General features: G+C 54.0%; 1 protein-coding gene across 4 annotated transcripts in view; it reads left to right on the top strand.

Annotated features, from left to right (window-relative positions):
• AK8 (adenylate kinase 8) overlaps positions 1 to 17,418 on the top strand; it is a 128,008-nt gene that overhangs the window by 40,995 nt on the left and 69,595 nt on the right. For all 4 annotated transcript variants that reach the window (XM_021070832.1, XM_021070835.1, XM_021070821.1 and 1 more), the window contains 5 exons: positions 296 to 377; positions 890 to 961; positions 1,310 to 1,510; positions 4,854 to 4,985; positions 13,470 to 13,559. In XM_021070832.1, coding sequence (XP_020926491.1) covers positions 296 to 377; positions 890 to 961; positions 1,310 to 1,510; positions 4,854 to 4,985; positions 13,470 to 13,559 — 577 coding nt within the window. The remainder of the gene's footprint in view (positions 1 to 295; positions 378 to 889; positions 962 to 1,309; positions 1,511 to 4,853; positions 4,986 to 13,469; positions 13,560 to 17,418) is intronic.

Raw genomic sequence — 17,418 nt, 5'->3', positions numbered from 1 at the left:
GATTCCACCCCTAGTCTGGTGACTTCCATATGCCACAGGTGCGGCCCTAAAAAGCAAAAAAAAAAAAAAAAAAGTATGTTGTGATTCTAATCATACCCTAAGCTTCAGAAGGGAATCTGATACCACGAGAGCGGTTGTTCGGGAAAGGTGGCGTGGCTGTCAGAAACACTTATCTTCTTTTTTCTTCCAAGTTTCTTCCAGTCTTTCTGTAAAGGTGTCATATTCCTTTTCTAATAATTGCACAAAATCTGAGAGCGTCCAGATAGGTGAGCGCCTTTCCAACTTCTCTGCCCAGGGCTGGATTCTGGACGGCATCCCGGAAACGCGGGAGCAGGCCCTGCTGCTCCAGACCCTCGGCATCGCCCCCAGACACGTCAGTGAGTAGCCCTCCCGCCCAGGGCCCTCCCTGCGGACCCCACGAGCGAGCGCCCCCCTCGGTCGTGGGCTCCCCAGGGCCCACTCAGCCCCGGCACCATCCGGGCGAGAGGTTGGAGGGGCCAGTGATCCAGCTGGAAAGGAGATGAGCCCAGTGGAAATAAAGGCATTGGGGGCGTATTCTTAGAGAAACGGGGTTTTACTTTGACCCCGGTGAGTCCTTGTGCCTGGAATCCCACTTCCAGAAGCTTCCTTTGGGAAATAATCCCAAACGTGGCAGAAGCAGTCCAAACGGAGACGTGGGTCGGGAGCAAGTTACGGCAGCGAAGGCTGTTCCCAGGCCACCCTCCGAGCCTGGGCGCCCTCTGTCCTGAGAGCACGCGTTTGTGTGCTGGTGCCGAGAGGCCTCTCGAGCTTACTGGGCGTGTGGGGTGGTGGTGGTTTAATGTCATCTACACCCCAAAAGACCTGCTGCCCACCACGCCTGGTTTCACTCCTTGCCTTCTCTGTCCAGTTGTGCTCAGTGCTCCAGACACGGTCCTGATTGAGAGAAACTTGGGGAAGAGAGTGGACCCCCTAACCGGAGGTACGTTCAGCCCCACCCCGCCTACCATGCCCGGGGTCTCAGAAGTGACAGCCCCGGCCAGCCCTTACCCCCAGGCTCTGGGCAGACAGACCCTGCCCCGTCCCAGCTGGGTGACGTGGGACGAGTCGCCCAGCGTCTCTGAGCCTCGGTGTTCTCATGCGGACTCGGGGGTGATCGCTCGGAGGGTGAAATGAGAGCCTGCAGGCGGGTGCCCGGCAGGGAGCGGGTGCCCTGCAAGTCACAGCCGCCCTCCCCCTGTGCGGCTGAGCCGAGGCTGGTGCCGGGCTGCCAGGTGGGTGGACGAGCACCCAGGACCCGCAGGCTCCACCCGCCCGCCTCTCCCTGCAGAGGTTTATCACACCACCTTCGACTGGCCCCCCCAGCCCGAGATCCAGAACCGCCTGCTGGTGCCCGCGGGCATCTCGGAAGGAGAGACGGCACGGAAGCTGCTGGAGTTCCACAGAAACATCGTCAGGATCGCCCCCTCGTACCCCAAAATCCTCAGGGTCATCCCTGCCGATCAGCCGTGCGTGGACGTCTTCTGCCAGGGTAAACGCAGACGGGCCCTCACCCTTCTGGTCCCAGCGTCACTCAGTCGGGCAGCGATGCCCGTGTCCAGGGCCCAGGTGTGCCTGGGACCCCGGGAGTCAGGTCGCAATGGCCCGGGTCCCTGCACAGAAACCAGGGCAGGGTCCCTGACAGTCGTGATATTCAGAGGACTTGGCTGAGAGGGGAGGGGCAAGGACAGACGGGGGGGGGCGTGTGGGGACACGGAGCAAGACGTCTGGCCCCGAGGGTGAGGGAGAAGGAAGAGAAAATGGTAAAAGTTAAAACAAAGGAACCCAACCCACCACCACCATAAAAACAAAAAAAGCCCCAGCAACACCACTCAGGTGTCCTGGGCCCACTGAGGGCAGGATGAGGGGCCCCATGCCAGGCCTGGGCCTGCCACCACATGTTCACAGCGGCCTCCCAGAAAGGGGCTGACGCAGGTTGAGGGGTGTGGGTGTGACTTCGGAGCCAGGTGACCTGCATGCACACCTCAGCTGTGCAGTCTTCGGCAACTCTCTTCACCCTCTGAGCCTCGGTGATGTCATCCCTACAATGGGGACGAAACTCCTGCCTTCCCGCAGATCGAGGTGAGGGTCTGGCGAGATCCTGCCGAGCAGGTGTCTGAGGCCGCAAGCCCGGTAGCTGGTGCCGAGAAACAGCTCGTAAACCTCAGACGTTCCTGCCGTGACCCAACGTCCGGCCCCCAACGGCAAGGAGAGTGAGGGTAATTCCACCGCAAGGCAGCTAAATTATCCTTTTGCAGAGGCTTTGCCGAGCCCCATTTGTCCCCATCCCCACGGATCCTCTTCTGTGCGATGCTGCTGGGTACCTGATAGAACCAAAAACCACCGCACGGATTGTAAGACCTGAGCGTTTACAGGGCCTTTCGTTTGTTTGTTTGTATGCGCTCATAAATCCCGTCAAGAGAAGTTTGGTTTTGGTGGGGAGGTGCTTCTGAGCTCCCGAGACCTGCCCTCACCCGGGCCCCCACCTGCCAGCAGACGTCCAGATCGGCTTTGCTTTACGAGAGCCGGCGACGGGCAGCCTCGCTCTCCAAAGCGGTCAGTGGACAATGGGGGACGTCTGGAAAGTGCTGCTGCTTAGGAAAGGCCAGGCTTACGGATGCCTTATAAATTTCCAGTGATTTTTGCCTCTCGGAAGGGTCTTTACTAGCAAACACTGCACTCTGAAGATAAACAACCACAGCGTTTATCTTATGCCATGATTCGGAATTTACACATTAATTACTTCCAAATTACTTAATTAAATTTAAAAGTTCATATGATCATTCATAAAGAATTCATGGCTGGAATTGTAAATAAAAATGTGAGTGTCTGAATATTAATTATTATTAATTAATAATGCAGGGAGATAAATTGAAAACTGGAATGCAAAATTCTCTCTGTGTATTTTTTTAATATCTCTGCAGTGCATCCAGCAACCACATATTTTTAAAAAGAATAATTAGATGTTGAGACCGTCTGGGGGATCATTACTTCTAATTAACTTAGTTATTTACTGTAAATTAAGCATCGTTTGTAAGCAGGCTGCTTTGCCTGCAGTGCTTGAGCTCTTTGCATGGGCTGCATCCGGGAAGATCTGGAGACGGAGACAGCCTTGCTCGAATCTCTTCCTCAGGGTCTGTCTCACTGAGGAAAAGAGTTAGCTGTGGCAGTGGGTCTCCCTGCCAACTCTCTGTAATACGCTGACAAGCAAAACACATCTCTGGTGGGCCCGTGGACGGATCAGATCAGATCAGGCCTGTAGTTTAGCTCAGCCTGGGAATGTATGCTCGCCAGGGTGATGCTGATTCTCGTCCATAACCTGGAAGACAGGTGACTTACCTGTGCCTTTAGTTCTGAAAAAGGGGAATCGGGCCTTCCCTGGTGGCCTAGTGGATGGGACTCGGTGCTCTCACTGCCGCAGCCCGGGTTCGGGGAGCAGAGATCCCACATCGAGCTGCTGTATGTCTTGGAAAAAAAAAAAAATGTAATACTTAAAATCTGGCCATAGGAAAAACCAAAATCTAAAAATAAAAATGAAAAGAGGAGAATCATAGTATCATTAATGACCCTTCCAGTGAAAAAATGCCGCGAAGATTTGAGAGGTCAGAGTTTGCCCAGGGAACATATCCCTGTGGTTCTCAATTCTGCCCCCGCCCCCTGGGGACATCTGGCAAAGTCTGGAGGCATTTGTGGTGGTCACTAGGGAGCGTGCTACTGGTGCCTGGTGGTGGAGGCCCCAGAGGGAGGTGCTCTAGCTGTCCAGAGGGTGAGGTTGGCAGACTCTACCCACTTGTCACAGGTTCCAGGGTGACGGGGTTCCCGAAGGCGGCGAGTCGGCACTGCCCCTCGCCCAGGACAGAATCCATCCGGGGTCAGGAAGGTGTCCTTCCCACGGCTGGCCTTGGGCCGGGTGGTCTGGGTCCCTGGCAGGAGGTGGAGCTGGGGAGGGAGACCCTGTTTTGATGCGACGGGGGCTGAGAAGTGGGCACCCGCCCTTGGCCTCAGCAGGCGGGGGCTCCCCCCGCCCAAGTGCGAGTGGCTGCCCTTTAGCGCCCTGTTCTCATGCCCCCCTCCCTCTCCACGCTCGGTGGGAGGTGACCTGGTTTGATGTGCAAGAGCTTTTGGCATCCAGCGCCCCCATGGCGCAGGCACCTCACCCCATCTCCCCACTTCTTTGTTCGTCAAATGTCAGGGGCACCAGGGGCCAGGGTGGCACGGCTGCATCTGCCCACTCCCAGGACCTATTTGATCCCTGCCTCTTTGGAGACTCGCAACAAAGTTGGTGGTGTCACTGGAGCGAGGCTGCAAATTACTCTCCACCAATTCCCGAGTCCTTCAGAAGTCCCCACGTGCCAGGCCCCCATGGGGCCTGACATGTTTATCAAAGCCCGAAGCCGACTCTAGGAGGTCGGCCTGGTCCTGGGGCTTCAGGGTGAGGCTCAGCGCCGAGTCCGAGTCCGTTGGGACTCATCCCGACCCAGTGTTTAGCGTGTGTCCTGTGTCCCGAGGCCAGCCCCCAGCAACACACCCACCCTCCTGGACCGGGAGGGACAAGGGCCACGGGGACACGCAGCTGTCTTAGAGGAGTTCCAGGGCAGGGCTCTGCTCAGAGTCGCTTCGGCATCTCACGGCCCCTCCCGCCTCAGTGCCCCGGCCTGAAGGGCACCTCCTTCCCCTGCAGCTTCGCCCTGCGGCCGCTTGGCGGGCGCACAGAGGGTCTCCATGAGCCGTAGAAGCGAGAAGTGACTGCCGTTCAGAGAGCCCAGGCAGAGGTGTTGTAAGCCGGCTCCCTCCTTAGGCCCCTGGTTAATCAGCCTCACGTCTTCGCTTTCCAGCTCTGACCTATGTCCAAACCATCCATCGCTCTAACGCCCCCTTCACCCCGAGGGTGCTGCTTCTCGGGCCCATGGGCAGCGGGAAGAGTCTGCAGGCCGCCCTCCTGGCCCAGAAATACGGCCTCGTCAACGGTGAGTGCCCGGCGGCCGCTCTGCTTCTGCATCCTCCCCTGCTCCCTGCCCTTCCAGGAGCCGGGAGAGCTCTTCTCTTTCTTGTTCCTGCTCTAGACAGCGTCCGCTAATCCGCCTGTGCAGGGGTAAGGGTTTTTCCTCGCAAAGAATACTGCCCTAAAACTATTAACCAACGAAGACAGGTCTGCAGCCCCCGAGCTGCAACGTTTTCTGGTTTCCGGTGGTCATTTTTTCTGTCCCTGGGAGCAGCGGTCTTTCTGTCCTCCGCCCCAGGGCGTTTTGCTCCCGCCCCTGCCGTCTCCGCAAAGTCACAGGGTTTGGTTTGTTGGTTCGTTTTGCATAATGTGGATCTGCTGTTTGTTTATTCCTCGGTCTCTTTTGGTTTCTCTCACCCGGGTCAGTGTGTTTACAGGCAAACGATTTCTGAACCAGAGGAAGACTTCTCGCTCAGCACACTTTCAATAAATATTTTACCAGGAGGAGAGAACATATTGAAATCAGTTCTCCAGGTCTTTGCTGGGGTGGTCCCAGGTGGTCTTGGATGCCAGTCTGGTTTCAGGAGGCCGCAGGGCTGAGAGGCGGCCGTGGCAGCCCCACAGAGCTGCAGGGAGTTAGCGGCACTGACCCCCACTTCCAGTGCTGCAGAAGCCTAAGTAACCTCCTCTTCCTTTACTGAGGAAGCATGAAACCTGTACCCTCAACTATATAAATACGCATAATATGCCCCCACATCATACATACACACCACGCGTGTACCTGTGTTCTGACACACACACACACACACACACACACACACACACATCGTCCCAGAAAATCAAGTTGTGAATAAAAATGCTTTTCATTAGATCTCCGACTTAAAATTCCAAAGCCTCTGAGATCTCTAGCCAAGAATCTGTGATGAAAATCATACCCATCCATTGAAGGTAGGAAACTGAGCGTGATTCTTACTAGTATGGAAAAAGCAGCAACCGTTGTATTAGTGTTTAGTAAATATCTGAATAGTGGTTTCCTGATTTGATTGATACGGAAAAATAGTCTGGACACCTGAGGGTAAAAAATGCTTTTGCTTGTATCAATGTGTTTATTTATTTATTTATTTTCTTGGTCTTTTTTGCCATTTCTTGGGCCGCTCCCGCGGCATATGGAGGTTCCCAGGCTAGGGGTCCAATCGCAGCTGCGGCCGTCAGCCTACACCACAGCTCACAGCAACGCCAGATCGTTAACCCACTGAGCAAGGGCAGGGATCGAACCCGCAACCCCATGGTTCCTAGTCGGACTCGTCAACCACTGCGCCACGACGGGAACACTCAATGTGTTTTTTTAAATGGAATTTTTCAGATAATTCCTTCTCCTTCTGAGTCCCCCCTCCCCCGTGGTTTTTTTTTTTTTTTTTTTTTTTTTTGTCTTTTTAGGGCTGCACCCACGGCACATGGAGGTTCCCAGGCTGGAGGTTGAATCAGAGCTGTAGCCTACACCACAGCCACAGCAACACTGGATCCGAGCCATATCTATGAACTACACCATAGCTCACGGCAATGCCAGATCCTTAACCCACTGAGCGAGGCCAGGGATTGAACCTGTGTCCTCATGGATGCTAGTCAGATTCACTTCCACTGAGCCACAACAGGAACTCCCCCACCCTTTTTTTTGGACTGCACTTGTGGCAAGTTCCCGGGCCAGGGATTGAACCCATGCCCCAGCAACAACCCAGGCCGCTGTAGTGCCAATGCCAGATCCTTAACCCACTGCACCATAGCAGCATCCTGAGTTACCTCTTAGGAGTTTATGAGACGAAATTTCCAGCGGTGGTTAAGGATGAGCAGCAGTCTACTTGTGGCCACGCCCACATGTTGATTTAAGTGCTTCCACGTACTGTTATGAAGGGTTGCAGTGAGAAGAGCCTTAATAGCAGAGCGAGGGGCTCAAAGGCACAGCAGCAGGACTGTAACAGGGAGTGCTCGGCTCAACCAAAATCAATGACGCTGTGCCAAGTTTGCTTATGCAGACACTCTCATTCAAGAAAAGTATTTTTTGGAGTTCCTGTTGTGGCTCGACGGAAATGAATCTGACTAGTATCCACGAGGACAAGGTTCCATCCCAGGCCTCGCCCAGTGGGTTAAGGATCCGGTGTTGCCGTGAGCTGTGGTGTAGGTCTCAGATGTAGCTCGGATCTAGCGCTGCTGTGGCTGTGGTGTAGGCCGGCGGCTACAGCTCTGATTCAACCCCTGGCCTGGGAGCCGGCATATGCCACAGGTGCGGCCCTAAGGAGACAGAAAAAATAAATAAGTATTTTTAAATTTAAATTGTTTTCTGTGCACCAATCACAAAGAAATGAAATGACACGTTTTCCCAAAAGGAAACTAAAAAGCTCATCATGGGTTTTGCTTTGTAGCAGAAGAGCCATCTCGGGGCTCTTTTCAATAACTGAGGATTTGGAGACTGACTCAGAGAGTTCGCCTTTCTCAGAGATGTTCTTGAGAAGTGTAAGACAGCCTGAGATTTCAGGGACTCTATTTAGGGGCTCTGTGGTCAGCAGAGGCAGGCCTTGAGCCATCCGTGGAGGTCTCTCTGCCGAGGCTTGTCTGCACCCACTGCCCTGGGAACTGCCTGCCCAGCCCCCCACAGCCCTCCCCTCGCGGGGGCCCCCTGGCTGAACTCTCATCTCCACATCTAGGAACCTCTTGGCCGCATCTCCAAAGAGACAGCCCAACATTCCCGCCAGCAAGGCTCATTGCAAGACTCCTGCGTATAATTGGCCAGAATATAAACGGGCACAGCCTTCCAAAACCTAAAGGCCGCTGCTGATTGACCCGCTCACCGTGCGGCTCCTGGGTCCGGGATCCCCACCTCGGGTTTTACTGGTGCCGAAACACCACCGATCCCCATCCTCGCCAAGAAATGTGAAGGACGCATCACGAAAAGTAGAGGCAGTCCCAGACTGTGCGTGAGAGGGTTAGTTCAGTAAACCTTGGGCAGCTATGAAAACGAAACCAGTGGGCGTTCCCGTCGTGGCTCAGTGGTTCACGAACCCGACTAGATCCCTGAGGACGCGGGTTTGACCTCTGGCCTCGCTCAGGGGGTGAGGGATCTGACGTTGCCCTGAGCTGTGGTGTAGGTCGCAGATGCGGCTCAGATCCCGTGTTGCTGTGGCTGTGGTGTAGGCTGGCGGCTGCAGCTTTGATTGGACCCCTAGCCTGAGAACCAAAAGACAAAAAAAAAAAAAAAAAAAAAAAAAAAGAAAAAGAAAAAGAAACCTGTAAAGTGGCCTAATGTCCATGATGAGTTGTTACATGAGGTGGGGTGCAAAGCAAGTCACTCCGCAGTGTTCGGGGAATGATCTCATTTTTCTTCCAAAAGTATGTTTTCTGTGCTCAGAAAAAGTCTGAAAGATACCCACATACCCTCCTGGGTATCCCTGTAGATGGCGTGTTATACGAACACGTGGATTTTTCCCCTGCTTTGAGCGTGAGTTTTCTAACCAGAAACAACCAGGAAGAATTTCACTAAAATACCATGAACAGTGCTCGCCGCGTGCCCGCTCTGTGCAGGGCACCTTCTTTGGTGCCCAGATGGGGAAAATGTGGGACAGAGAGGAGAAGACCTTCGGGGGGTTGGGGGTGGGCCCTGCTGGGCTGGGGGGGGCGCGTGAGGTGCGGTGATGCTCATCCCCGCATCGTCCCAGGTCTTGTGCCTAAAGCCTTAGGACCGGGAGCCTCTGGAAAGAACGCTTCTCTCTTTTCTTCAGAAGATACCGAGGGGTCAGGGGGCTATAGCAGGGGTTTTAAACCATTCTTTCCCTGGAGAAACAATGTTACACAGTTTTCTCTATCAACTTCTTTTTTTTTTTTTTTTTTTTTTTTTTGTCTTTTTGTCTTTTGTTGTTGTTGCTATTTCTTGGGCCGCTCCTGCGGCATATGGAGGTTCCCAGGCTAGGGGTCGAATCGGAGCTGTAGTCTCCGGCCTACACCAGAGCCACAGCAACGTGGGATCCGAGCCGTGTCTGCAACCTACACCACAGCTCATGGCAACGCCGGATCGTTAACCCACTGAGCAAGGGCAGGGACCGAACCCGCAACCTCATGGTTCCTAGTCGGATTCGTTAACCACTGCGCCACGACGGGAACTCCTCTATCAACTTCTTTAGCTGCCTTTCACAAAATTTTACTGTGTTGTGTTTTATCATTCAGTTCAAAATATTTTATGATATCCTTTGTGGGTTTTTTCTTTTTTTTTTTTCCTGGACCCATGTATTATGTAGAAGCGTATTGCTTAATTTGCAAATACTTGGGAATTTTCCATATTTTTTTTTGTTTAACTTTATTGGGGGGCGGCTGTCAAAGACGTACCCTACACGATTTCCATTCTTTGACATGTACTGATATTTTTACGGCCCAGCACATGCTGTGTGTGTCTGTGAATTCCTTGTGCCCAGGGCGGCTGTGTATTTTGGCATCACTGTTGGCTCCAGTGCTCTAAGAAGGTCCACGAGGAGACGATTTGACAGCCTCGTTCATTTCTTCTGTGTCCTCAGTGATTTCTGTCTGCTGCTCAGTTCGGTGACAGAGAGGGGCGTTGCAATCTCCAGCTCTGTGGATGTGTCCATTTCTCTGCCAGGCTTTGCTTCGGCGTGAAGCTATGTCACGAAGCACATACACACGAGGGATTGGTATCTCTTCTTGCCGGAGGTGTCCTTTCGTCGTCAGGAAGTGCACCTCTACCCTCCAGGGATACGTGCTTCCCCGAAGTCGACTTCGTCTAAGTAAACCCTCTACCCTTTTTCTTTTCCACCATTCGTGTCTTGTATTCTAAATATGTATCTCGTGGATAACATATAATTGCTTTTTAAAAAATTGCTCGTCTTGCTTTAAAAAAAAAAATTCACTCTGCCATTTTCTGCCTTTTAACTGAAGTGTTTAGTCCATTTCCACTTAAAGTGATTTTTATGTGGTTGGTTTCAAGTCCACCACTCTGGTTTTTTGTCTTGTATTTGTATTATCTGTTCTTTATCCCCCCTTTCCTGACAACTTGTAGATTGGTCACAAATTTTTTTTCTCTGTCTTTTTGAGGGTCACACCTCTATAACATATGGAGGGTCCCAGATGAGGGGTCTAATCGAAACTGTAGCCGCCGGCCTACGCCAGAGCCACAGCAACGCAGGATCCGAGCCGCGTCTGTGACCTACACCACAGCTCACGGCAACGCTGGATCCTTAACCCACTGGGCAAGGCCAGGAATCAAACCTGTGTCGTCATGGATGCTAGTCGGGCTCATTAACCACTGAGCCACGATGGGAACTCCTGGTGGCATATTTTTAGTAATCCATTGTGTTTCCTCTGTTGCCTTGTTGGCTATTTATCTTTGCTCTTTATTTGATTTTTTCGTGATGGCTCTAGGGGTTAAACATCATCCTTTACCCGTCGCAGTCTCTCTCGAGTTAATACTGTACCTCCTCGTCGCAGCGCACCCTTCCCTTTGCCTCGTCCTGCCCCTTTGTGCTGCTGTTGGCATATATTTCACTCCTGCGTGTGTTGTAAACCCCACACAATGCTGTAATTATTTTTGCTTTAAACAGTCATCTTTTTAAAGTCAAGAAATGGGGGAAGGGCTTTTGTATAAACTCCGTATCAACACTTTTCACTCCTTTGTTTAGATCTGAGTTTCCATCTGATGTCCTTTTCTTTCAGCCTAAAGAACTGCCTTTAACATTTCTTGTAGAGCAAGTCTGCTGGTGAAATTCAGCTTTCATCTGTCTGAAAATGTCTTTATTTCACCGTCACTCTTGAAGGATGTTTTTGCTGCATATAGAAATCTATGTTGACAGTTTTTTCCCCTCTTAGCCCTTTAAAGGTGTCAGTCTGTTGTATTGTGACTTGTATGGCTTCTGAGAACTCAGCGGTTATTTTGATCTTTGTTCCCCTATATATAAAGCCTCCTCCCCGCCCCCCCGCCCCCCACCCCTAGCTGCTTTTTATATTTCCTCTTTCTCTTTTGTTTTCAGACATTTAACTATGATATACCAAGATGCGGTTTCATTTGTGTTTATTGTGCTTGAGTATCAGAGAATCTTGGATCTGTAGCTTGATTTTTTTTTTTATTAAATTTTGAGATTCTCCTCCCGTTGCTTTCTCAAATACCTCCCCACCTTCCCCCTCCTCTTTCCTGAACTCTAGTTTGGCGCCTGTTAAACTGTTGGCCATGGCTCTCCAAGTCCCTGAGGTGTTGTTCTTTTTTTCCCTGTTTTCTCCCCACCTTCTCTTTGCTTCAGTTCAGATACTTTCTGTTGCCTGTTTTCATGTCTTCAGAGTCAATGACTGCAGCCGACCCACTAATGTTTTTCGTTTAGGATACTGTGTTTTCCAGTTCTAGAAGTTCATCTGGGAGTTCCCGTCGTGGCGCAGCAGAAACTAATCTGACTAGGAACCATGAGGTTGTGGGTTTGATCCCTGGCCTCGCTCAGTGGGTTAAGGATCCGGCGTTGCCGTGAGCTGTGGTGTAGGCCGGTGGCTACAGCTCCGATTAGACCCCTAGCTTGGGAACCTCCATATGCCACGGGAACGGCCCTAGAAAAGGCAGAAAGACAAAAAAAAAAAAAAAAAAAAAAAAAAAAAAAAAGAGAGAGAGAGAAACTCTATCTGGTTTATGTTTATAGTTTCCACTTCTCTGCTGAGATTTCCCATCTCGTCTTCTTTTTTTTTCTTTTCGTTTTTTTGTCTTTTTTTAAGTCAGGTTCATTAACCACTGAGCCATGACAGGAACTCCTCTTCATTCATTTCATTCATTTTAATATTCATAATAGCTGTCTTATTGTTTGTTTGGTTGGGTTTTTTTTTTTTTGGTCTTTGGTCTTTTGTCTTCTCAAGGCTGCACCTGCAACACATGGAGGTTCCCAGGCTAGGGGTCAAATCAGAGCCTACGCCACAGCCGCAGCCAATGCAGGATCTGAGCCACGTCTGCAACCAACACCACAGCTCACGGCAACGCCGGATCCCCAACCCACTGAGCGAGGCCAGGGGTTGAACCCATAACCTCATGGTTCCTAGTTGGATTTGTTTCTGCTGTGCCACGACGGGAACTCCTGTGTTACCATTCTCACGTGCAGATTCTGACGTCTGTGTGAGCTCTTGGTCTGATTCTATGGCCTGATTCTCTCTCTGTAGGGGTCACATTTTCCTGGTGTTTTTTGTTTGTCTTTGCATCTCCAGTAGTTTTTCGTCTTGTAGGCTGGACATTTCGGTTCTCACGTGCTTGAGAGTCTAGATTGCGTGGACCTGCTCTGAGACCACTGTGAAGAAGAGTTGAGTTCTAACAGTTAATTCACAGGGAGGGTCGACCTGACGCCCTTGAGGCTTATTTTTAGTTGTTGTGACGGCAGGATCAGTGTGTGCTTCCTCCAGGGCTCGTATGTCCCGACAGCTGAAGCGTGGGGAGATGCCGGCACCTGCCCCCCTTGTGCAGGTCTCCGCTTAGCTCCCCACTTGCCAGGCCTGGCGGAGTCCTGCCCTGCACACCTGCGGGTTTGCAGGACCAAGGCTCAGGTGAGCCCTCACGCAGATTCCTGAGAGCCCCCCGGGCCCACCCCCGCCATTACTCGCTCAGCAGGTCAAGGATCCGTTGCTATGAGCTGTGGTGTAGGTCGCAGACCAGGCTCAGATCTGACATTGCCGTGGCTGTGGTGTAGGCTGGCAGCTACAGCTCCGATTGGACCCCTAGCCTGGGAATCTCCATGTGCCACAGGAGTGGCCCTAAAAAGCAGAAGAAAAAAAAAAAAAAAAAGAAAGGAAGAAAAAAGAAAAGCAAGATTGTGCAGTTAACTCATGGGATGTGGTGGGGCCCCTCTGGCTTTGGCGGTTAAGGTTTTCATAGCCAAGGAAAGGGCAGCTGTGTTTGTTAACTTCCACACTTGTTAGCGGACACCCCGGTGCGCTGGCCGCGGCTGGGGTGGGGAGACCTGGCGATGCTGGTGACAGGAAGGCACCTGAGAGCCCCTTTGTTAAGGAGCCCGGTTGTCCTATAGGCTCATCATCGCACGGGGCCCTGGAGGCAACCAGCTTGCCGTGGCTCTGCCGTGGCTCATCACGCAGGTCAAGAGGCTCTCCGCCCACGTGCTCACCCCCCCCACCCCCGCGCCCGCCCGCCCGGGCCTCGCTGAGTGGTTCCGAGCATCACCGAGGCCTGCGGGGCCTTCTCCGGTGGTGACATCCCTTGTTATGGCATCTCTGCACCGTCCCGTTTTAATATGCTCTTGGCCAAATGCATTCTTTTTCATTCCACATCTTCCTTTTCGGCTTCCTTTTTATTTCCAATTCCTTTTTGATACTTACTTTCACTTGGACACTCAGAAGAATCCCTTTTATATTTTTTTCAGTGACCTTTTTTTTCCCCCCAGCAGGCAGCGCTGGGGGTTCTTTTTTTTTTTTTTTTCCCTCCTCATTCTTCCTTCTATTTAAAATTTAACGGGCGTCTTTCTGCTCCTCTCTCCTCCAGTCTGCTGTGGGCAGCTGCTCAAAGAGGCCGTGGCGGACAAGTCCAAGTATGGCAAGGTGATCCTGTCCTTTTTCGAAAAGGAGATAGCAGGTAGGCCCCCTTCGGGGAACTTCCAGAACCGTCCAGGCTCTGGAGAGACACTGCTGTGCGAGGCTTGTGGGCCCCTGGGGCTCCGACTGGGGAGATAACTGGGAAATGGGAGCTGGGCTCCCCCGTTGGCAAGGGACCTGTGTCCCTTCCCTGCCTGGTCCCCTTGGCTCCCAAGTGCGTCCCGAGGGAGGGGCTGTGTGGGCGTGGCCCTTTCACTGCTGGTGTGGCACGTTTCCGTTTCTCAAGGACGCTTTGCTTTCCAAAACTGTTAGCACTTGATGCCAAGACCCAGGAGAGGCCACGGAGCTGCCCGCCCCTGCATTATTTGGTGTAGAAAAATTCTCTGGGCAAATATGCCAAGTTAACCAGCAGTCAGAAGCCAGAAGGTCCAGACAGCTTTGCAGATAGGAGGCTCGAGTGGCTTCGGGTCACGGGGGCTGGATTGGATCTTCTTTCCAGACCCCCTCTGTGATCCACACCCTGAAAGGAGTCCCTGGATCTGACCCCCGAGAAAGGCACCTGCTCCAGTCCCCAAGTCCATAAGGGAGCCCCCCAGGAGGGACCGAGCTGCCGAGGCACAGAGCCAGCCCCTGCCGGGGCTTGTCCCCGAGGCCGTGCGTTTTCCACACACCCGCATCTTCCACTCTTGTGTCAGGGCTATAGCTCCTCTGAGCAGCCAGTACCAGCTCGTTATCAAGGCTGTGAGCCGGTACCTATTGTGAAGAAAACCCACCCAGAAAGAAGCTGCCCTTACACAGGACAATGAGGAGTTCCTCTGGGGTGCAGCGGGTTAAGGGTCCGGCTTTGCCCCAGCCGTGGCGTAGGTCGCAGCTGCAGCTCAGGTTCAATCCCTGGCCTGGGAACTTGCATATGCCATGGGTGCGGCCAAAAAGGAAAGAAAAGGGCAAGGCACAGGCCCTGACAGGGCCGCCCTCCCGACAGAAGGCTCCCGCCTCTCCTGCTGTTTTCTGGGCCGGGTACGTGGATGAGGAAGCTCGGAACCGGCTGCTGGCTCCTGACCTCGGCTTACAGGGCCCCGGGGAGGACCGCCTGGCCCGGCCCTCCAAGACCCTCCTTCAGTTGCTCTAGCTCCGGGGTGACGTTCAAGTGAGGCCGAATGGCATCCACCCAGCGCAGGGACCTTCATAGTGAGACACGGGGGTCAGTGAGGGGCCTGTTCCCTCCTGAGTCACAGGGCTGGTGACTGGGACGGGATGCGAGCCGGGGCCCTGGGTGGGAGTACAAGTCCCTGCTCCAGATCTGGGGGCTGCCGCCGCCGGCCACACGGCCCTCGTGTGTCAGTGGTGAGCTGGAGGCCGCCGCCGCCGCCGCTGGAGCACATTTGCCCGACTTCCGCCTTATCAGGGCAGGGCTGGTTATCAGCCCCCTAAAGAACGTTGGTTGCGTAAAAGAGTGGTTCTTAGCAGGTTTATGTCACTTTAGTGTCCTGCTGCACACACTGGGTGGTAATGTGTCTACTTCTCCACGAAGCAACGTTTCACGGTTCAGAAAGACAACGGCCAGGCTGCTGAGGCAAAGTGGACGCTGGGCAAATCCTAGGCAAGTGAAGGCAGAAAGCCTTTGTCTCCTCTTGCAGCTTTCCTATACTTTTGAATTTTTTTTTCCAAATTAGGAAGTCACAAAAAGCCCACGTGCGGGTGCTTTCCAGACGGGTGCCCTTCAGTAGTACCGCGGTGCCTCCTCTCGTGCCGCCGCAGGGGTGCAGACGGCCTGGGTCTTTGATGCTCGGGGCCCACGAGCAACTGCGCCGGTCCCATCAGCCCGAGGCGCCCTCCTGCCACCGGGCGGGGAGTGCTGCGTGCTCCACGCCGCCTCTGGGTATCGCTGGGTTATTCGCTTTCCAGTGCTGCCGAGCCCAGCTGAGGGGTCTCACACTCACAGGTTTGTTATCTTTCAGTGCAGGAGGTCAGAAGCCCTGCAATCACGTGCTGGCTGGGCTGTGCTCCTCTGGGGGAAGTTCTCTGGGGAGAACCTGTTTCCCTGCCTCTTCCAGCCTCCGGGAGGCCCCCCCTCCCGTCTTCACCGTCAGCCGTGTAGCTGCCTTCACGCCTCCCTCTGACTCTGACCGCCAAGCACACCCAGGGTGTCTTTTTCACTGGTGGTCGAGAGGCAGAGCTGCTGCTTTTCTGTTTTGGTGTTTCGGTGCCTACAGAGGAGACAGTGCGTAATCCCCGATTTCCTGTAAAGGGAGCCAGGCGCCGCCGGTAGCCTCAGTCGTCAGTGCTTTGTGCTAAGTTTTCTCCTCTCTAACCTCTGTTCACTTAGTCGGCGTCGCTCTGCACCTGCACGTCCTGTACAGTGAAAGACACAGCACCCGTGTCACATCTTCCTAACGGAAGCAATAAATTCTGTCACTGCGCTAATCCTGAGCTCGCGGGGACAACAAAGCATTCATTTACATTCATCCCCACTAACAGGCCTCATTAGTGGCTGCGGAGCCACTGCCGAGAAAACCAAAGCCTCGGCTGGTGGAGGAAGAGCGCCGAACCCCCCAGGTCTGGCCAAGCCGCCTCGCCGCCAGGGGAGACAGGAAGAAAATTTAAATGATTCTCCACCGAAGTCAGCTTTGAAAGGAAGGTCAGACTGAGCACGGAAGCTCTGCGTAGTTACCACAGCCCCACGCCCCTTCCGGAATCTTCTGGAATCCGGCACTGCTGGTGTCTGGGTTTCTGGCAGGGAATCAGCCTCACCCAGCCTGAGCTTGGAACTCCTCAGGAGACAGACCCAGGGTCTCCGGGGGTATTGGACGGAGAAGGTGGCCTGGCTCGGAGGGCACAGTCAGGCTTCCTGAATGCCCCCCACCTCCCCCCCGGTCCAGGCCCGGGGACAAGCCAGGTGGGAGGCAGAGGTGGCACTTCACCATAAAGAGCCACCCCCCGAAAGTGGGGCTGGGGAGACCGGCCCAGGCGTCCCCAGGAAGAGCCCGACTGGGTGGAGGTGGAAGTGGGAGGGAATGCGGCCGCACTGAGGGCGAGGGCCCGCCACCTAGAGGGTGGGAGCCGGAGGGACATGGCCAGTCCCACGGGTGACCCCTGTCTGTGCGGGAGAGAGGCAGGGGCAGGGGGAGCTCACGCTCCCACACCGCCCTGGACCATGCTGCCCCTGAACCAGAGAGCTCGCTCATCCACCATCACTCTCTCTCTCTCTTTTCCCTTTTCTAGGGCTGCTTCCTGCGGCATGTGGAGGTTCCTAGACTAGGGGGTCTAATCGGGGCTGTAGACCCCAGCCTACGCCAGAGCCATAGCAACTTGGCATCCGAGCCGCATCTGCGACCTACACCACAGCTCACGGCAACGCTGGATCCTTAACCCACTGAGCAAGGCCGGGGATCGAACCCGCAACCTCATGGTTCCTAGTCGGATTCATTAACCACTGCACCACTGCAGGAGCTCCCACCATCACCTTCCACCGTTGGCAGAACTTCTGGGAGAGGAGCTGTGGCTGCCCCTCCCCCCAGGGGGCCGTGGAAGCGACTCAGATCCCCCCCCAGGCCCTGGGTGGGCTTCCGATGTGCCTGCTGGGTGCCAGCCTTCCTGGGAGCCCCTCCTGTGCTTTCTCAGAGAAATCCAGAAGGTTCCAGAAACCCTACAAAGTTCAGGGAGCTCAGCTAAAGGAGCAGAGATTCTTGAAAGGACACAAGAGCCCTCATCACCTCTGCCCCAGCAGCTCAGAGCTGGCAGCTGTCACCGCCAGAACATTCTGTCCTGTAGCCCACCTGGTGTAGAACTCCCCCTCCCCTGCCCCGGTCACACCCCAGAGCGGGCAGTGCCCCTTTGCGGGCGGGCCCTCCTCCCCGCCGGGACTCCGCCGGTGCTCCTGGCTGCTGGCTTCCTGCCTC

This window comes from Sus scrofa, chromosome 1 (assembly GCF_000003025.6).
Source record: "Sus scrofa isolate TJ Tabasco breed Duroc chromosome 1, Sscrofa11.1, whole genome shotgun sequence".
NCBI lineage: Eukaryota > Metazoa > Chordata > Mammalia > Artiodactyla > Suidae > Sus > Sus scrofa.
Note: the sequence above shows the minus strand (reverse complement) of the source record. Positions and strands in the feature narration are given on the sequence as shown.